At 40.3% G+C, this 5,454-nt stretch overlaps 1 protein-coding gene across 1 annotated transcript; it reads left to right on the plus strand.

The window, feature by feature from the left end:
* Nucleotides 1–323: 323 nt before the first annotated feature.
* Nucleotides 324–3,024, plus strand: LOC117247835 (protein phosphatase 1 regulatory subunit 3C-B-like). Its single transcript, XM_033612412.2, has 2 exons — nucleotides 324–535; nucleotides 917–3,024. Exons 1-2 carry the CDS (start codon nucleotides 522–524, stop codon nucleotides 1,941–1,943), a joined length of 1,041 nt encoding a protein of 346 aa, XP_033468303.1. The 5' UTR covers nucleotides 324–521; the 3' UTR covers nucleotides 1,944–3,024.
* The last annotated feature ends 2,430 nt before the right edge of the window (nucleotides 3,025–5,454 follow it).

The following is a 5,454-nucleotide window of genomic DNA, read 5'->3' on the forward strand; positions in this document are numbered from 1 at the left end:
ACAAAGTCACCGGGGCAAAAATAATCTTGCCGTGATTCGGTGTGGGAATCCCAGTCATGAAGAGCCAGAGGCTTCAAGCAGCAATCTGCAGTGACTAATGTGAATATCATCCCCAGCACCAGCAGGGGTCTGTCATGTTTCTCAAATAGCAGCTGAGGCAACAGCCTGAGGCATCCCAACCATGAGGCCCATGCAGGCGACACTCCCCTATCAGCTGGCTGTCAGCCAGGGCAAGTCTGTGCCGATTGGTTGGCAAGGGATTTCACTAACTTTTCATTGGCTGTTGGAGGAACCATATTTCAGCATATGCAAATTGTCTCGATGTGGCAGTTGAAATCCCTGAGTGCTGAGCAAACCCCTGCACTGTAAGACAGGAAGAGCAAGAGAGAGGTGGAAGAGAAGGAGGCGTGACCACAGCATGCACTTTGAGAGAAAAGATAATTTATAGAGAGAAGTCGAAGGGGCCGAAAACTTTTAAAAAAGAGTTTTATCCTCCTTGGAACAGTTTATTTCTTTACTTCATGAGTGCTGCAAGGTAAGGATCAGAACAAGTTTTGATTCTTGTAAAAGTGCGTCATGCTGAAATGTAACATTTAGATCTGTTTTCATGTGTAGATTTTTAAACAGAGTCTAAATGTAATTAAATTTATCTGCAAAGTTGAGCCATTGTAAAACCAGACCCATAATTTGCGAGATGGGGACATTATGTGCAGACATTGCAAAGTACCGTTGTCTTCCTGGTTGCAGAAGTAACGTGTTACATCAAGGCAGAGCTTTTTTAAAGTAGAAAAAGTGAAGCCACAGTTCTAATTCTCCCCGTCTGTGTCTTTCTTTTCCTGCTCCGTCACATTTCTTCCCTCACCCTCCCTCCCTCTCACACCACCTCCCTTCTTCTCTTCTGCTCTCCCTCCCTCAGTGTGCTCAGGTCTTTCAGTCCATCAGCAATGCCTGGTCCAGTAATGCCGATGGATGTGGCTATGAGATTCTACATCAGCCACTCTCCACCTCCCCTGCGTGGTTTCCTCAGCTCCTACGAGGAGCTCCAGAGGGCCAAGAACCTGGTTAACCAGTCCACCACCCACAGCCGCAACCAGCAGCTCTACAAGCCGCTGCGACCCTGCCTCAGCAGCCAGCAGAAAGCAGTGGATGATGGCAACTGTGTGGGCTGGAACAACAATAAGGCCAGCAAGAAGAAGGTGGTGTTCGCAGACTCGAAGGGAATGTCACTCACCGCCATCCATGTCTTCTCCAAGTTTGACGATGAGCCATATCAAAACAAAAGAAGGGGAATTAGTGAGGAACTGCAGTTTGACATGACAGACCTTGAAACAGCCACAATGGATCTTAAGATCAGTTCAGTTCGCAGCTTGGCGCTGGACTTTAAACAGCCCTCAGCCGACTATCTGGATTTCCGGAACCGCCTGATTAAAAATTCAGTCTGCTTGGAGAACTGCTCACTGCAGGAACGCTCGCTGACCGGCACCATCAAGGTCCGGAACATGGGGTTTGAGAAGATGGTGCAGTTGCGTGCCACCTTCGACTCATGGGCGAGCTTCACTGACATCGACTGCACCTTCATGAACAACGTCTACAGCTGTCAGGATACTGACACCTTTACATTCGTCCTGGAGCTGCCAGCCGTCATCCAACCACAGAATCGCGTCGAGTTCTGCATCTGCTATAAAGCCCAGGGCCAGACCTTCTGGGACAATAACGATGGCAAAAACTACATTATCCAGCATGCTGGCTGGAACGGACAGGACCTGAGTATTACTATGCCCCCAACTTCTGTTGGGCAGAAGAAGCCTGCAGAGCACAAAAACGGGGGTGTCAAAGTGCTGGAGATGGAGTTCGATCAGTTTGGCAGCCCACGCATGTCCAGCGGACTCTTCCCCGGCTGGCAGAGCTGGGGTCAGATTGAAAACACCGTGCCTTACTGGTGAAAACCTCTAAATGGTTGTTGAAATGGCATCAAAATAAGATAATGGACACTGACAGGGCATTCAGTGCAAATCCAGCTGTGGGTTTGAGCTTAGACTGGCTCTCAGCCAGAAAGTAAACTGAAGCAAACAGTCTCTGCTTTTATAGCAGAGGAAGTGTACAAACCAGACAGAAACCTAACTGTAAAGTGTTCAACTGACCTGCTTTTTGCTGTATGGGGGTCATTTTGGTCTGAGAGACCTAATGATCAGTGGTTGGAGGATGGGGGATAATGGGAAAAATCTATCATGTTTCAGATTCCTCTTTTGTAAAATATTGATGTGCCTTCTCAGAGTGCCTTCCCACTAAAATGCAGACTATTTGTACAGCCCACAACAAATGTTAAGCCCCTTTTGAGGGCCTGATGTCATGGTTAAATATGCACTGATTGAGATGTCCCTCTCAATGTGATGTCTGTAAACTGAAGAAGTGGAAATGGAGCTGATTAAATCCTTCATATTGAAGGGAAAGTGTGGGAGTGCATGGCGACAAAATGCTTCTCTACTGAAAGACACACAGCTGATTTATTTCTAATGAAAAATGCACACTAAACTTTTGCACCCTCAAATGAGAAAATAATCAAACATGATTCAAAATGGCCTTAATTTTCAAATTTTGAGTCATGCAGCCCTTTCTTTCCCTCCATGTAAATTGCACATCTCTGATGTAAAATGTTTTGATGATGTAATATTGAGGTGAATTTGCTGAGAAACAGCTGCTATCAACAGATGTGCCGCAAGAGAGACTCTGCACGTGATTGGTTGTCTCGAACAGGGAGGTGTTGGGGAATTTGGGGTGGTTGCAGTATGTGGAAAAAAGGAATGATTGAAGACCAGATGTTTATATTATTTGCTTGTTTTAACAAGTGCAATTTTTTGATGAGTGTATAGTATGTGTGGCTGGAATCAAGATTTTTCTTTCTTGAATAATCTATTTTTTTCTCACTGTGAAGAAAGGTCTGTGCCCCAGCATTTCATCTAACTTGAAGGTGTGTGTCATGTACATCCCATTCAAAAAATAAATTTCTATATTTGTGCTACAATATTCATGACTCCTGACCCTTTTGTTATGAATGTTTTGGTTAGTTTTTGCACAGTATGCTTTTTGAATTAATTTTTGATGAGCAGCTCATCACGAAAAACATACTAGGTCAAGTGCTTAAATATTTAATAATATTTGAAATAATGTTAATAACAATAAAATCCAAAACCAAAGTAATTTTGATATATTTTTTAGAATATTTTTAATCAGTTAAATATACAGTTTTCACTTAATTTTTCCACACAGTCTTCTACAATACCTTTCTAATATTCATATATTAGAAAGGTCTTCTACAATACCTTTCTAATATATGAATATACTACCATTTTGTTTGAATGCAATCATCAGTTCCATCAGTTTGTATATTTAAAAAAATAGCAACAACAACAACAACAACAATAATAACAATAATAATAATAATAATAATAATAATAATAATAATAATAATAAATGTGTATGGGGATTAGGTTTAGGATAAACTAAAACAAAAAATCAAAATTTAAAAAAATATATATGAAAATAAAAAATATAATAAAATAAAAATAAATAATAAAATGAAATACAAAATAAACATAGACATGAGCTAAATCACAGTTAGTCCTCACAGTGTAATCAAATATAATATAATGTAATCAAACTCCAAGTACAAAGTTCAAACCCCAACAGGTCCTTTAAAAGTGTGGCTCATACACAACAACAAATAAAAGTTATTCGTGGTTTATTATGCTGTTAAAGGTTTGATTACACAAGCGATGTTTGTAAACATAGTAGCAAAACATAAAAACAGTCCTGTGTTTACAAACATCTGAGTTACATAAAAAATGTATGCAGATGGTTAAGTAATCAGGGAGTGGTGCCTTTATTTACCTGCAGGAAACCAGGCCTTTATTTGTGCAAGGCTTTTATACGAGACAAGACTTTATTATAAATTCCATTATTTATGTATTATTGTAAATATAATACATGCTATGCACCTTACTGTTATTTTGATTTACTGTTGCTCCTTTAGTTCTATTTTATTATTACCAAAACAAAACTTCCTCCATCTGTTTCACATTAACAGCGTAACAGCTGTTAAATGTGGAAGTGTAGTACAGTACCTTCCCTTGAGTTTTTATTATGGAACATGAGCAGGAAATAATGGTTTTAGTAACCGCTAAATATCTAGTGCAATCAGAATTACTAAATCAACAAGCCACTGTAGTATTACAATAAGTACATGTGATCGCGTTACCCCTTTTATTCGTCCATACAGACGGCAACCAAAGCTGAAATGAATACCTTCTCATTATTTAAGCGAGATATATTAAATTACACTACAGTTGAAAATACGTCACTGTGCCTTTAAACACACAAATACAAACACACTGGTCTCAACAGTGTGACCAGTCATCAGTGGGTCAGTTAACACTGACCTGAAAGATGCAGTCATACATGCAAGAGCCACCAATACAGCCTCTCATAAATTAGCAAAATTATATTTTGATGGTGAAGAAGTTTTTAAAGTCACATTAACAAGATTTGTTGGAATTTTAATTGACGAGAAACTCATTTGGAAATATCCCATCAGTTTTGTTTGCAACAAGGTCACAAAATGTCAGGGAATTACTAGAGAAATTCGTCCTTTGCTACATTCATCTTGAGTTTTAACATTATATTACAGTCTAATATATCCATATCTTACAGTGTCTTGGCGAGCACTTATGTATAAGATACCTGCCAAATAAAAAAAACTAAGTATATCTCATTTAATTAAAGACATTATTTCAAACTGATGTGCAAAAATAGAGAAAATGCACTATAGGTGGCTTTGATGTAACAGATTCAGCACTAATACTTTTATTTACTGCAGCCCAGCACACAACAACAACAAAATCAGTCCACAGCATGTGACTATGGCTGCAGGGCTCCTCTTCCATGTCTTCCAGTCCATTTAGTCTTACACCAAAAACTCAGGCAGTGTCCTTGTCCTTGGTCAGGGCTACACTCATCCAAGGGCCATCACACCACTGCATTAAAAAGGGGGAGATGTAATCAGCACAAACCAGCAGCAGCTGTAACGATCAACTCACCTGGGGTCTGTTTCACAAAGCAGGTTCAACAAACTCTGAGTCTAATCCTGAACTCTGAGTTGATCTACTCTGAGATAGGAAACTCTGAGTTTCCGGTTCCAGAACAGCTGATTTGAATCAGTTTAATCAACTCAGAGTAGTTTCACCTGGAGTTAAGCGCGTGCACCACAACTATAAAAAGCCAGCATCAATGGAGCCCCGATTCGACGAGTCACCATGGCAACGGGGAAGAGGAGGGCTGCGTTTTTCACCCCATTAGAATTAGAAATCTTAATGCGCTCATACGGCGAGTTTGCACACGTTTTCAAAAAGAAGTGCAACACTGCTGCAGCTGCAAAAGAGAGGGAGAAGGCGTGGGAGA

Source organism: Epinephelus lanceolatus, chromosome 17 (genome assembly GCF_041903045.1).
Source record: "Epinephelus lanceolatus isolate andai-2023 chromosome 17, ASM4190304v1, whole genome shotgun sequence".
Classification (NCBI taxonomy): Eukaryota; Metazoa; Chordata; class Actinopteri; order Perciformes; family Serranidae; genus Epinephelus; species Epinephelus lanceolatus.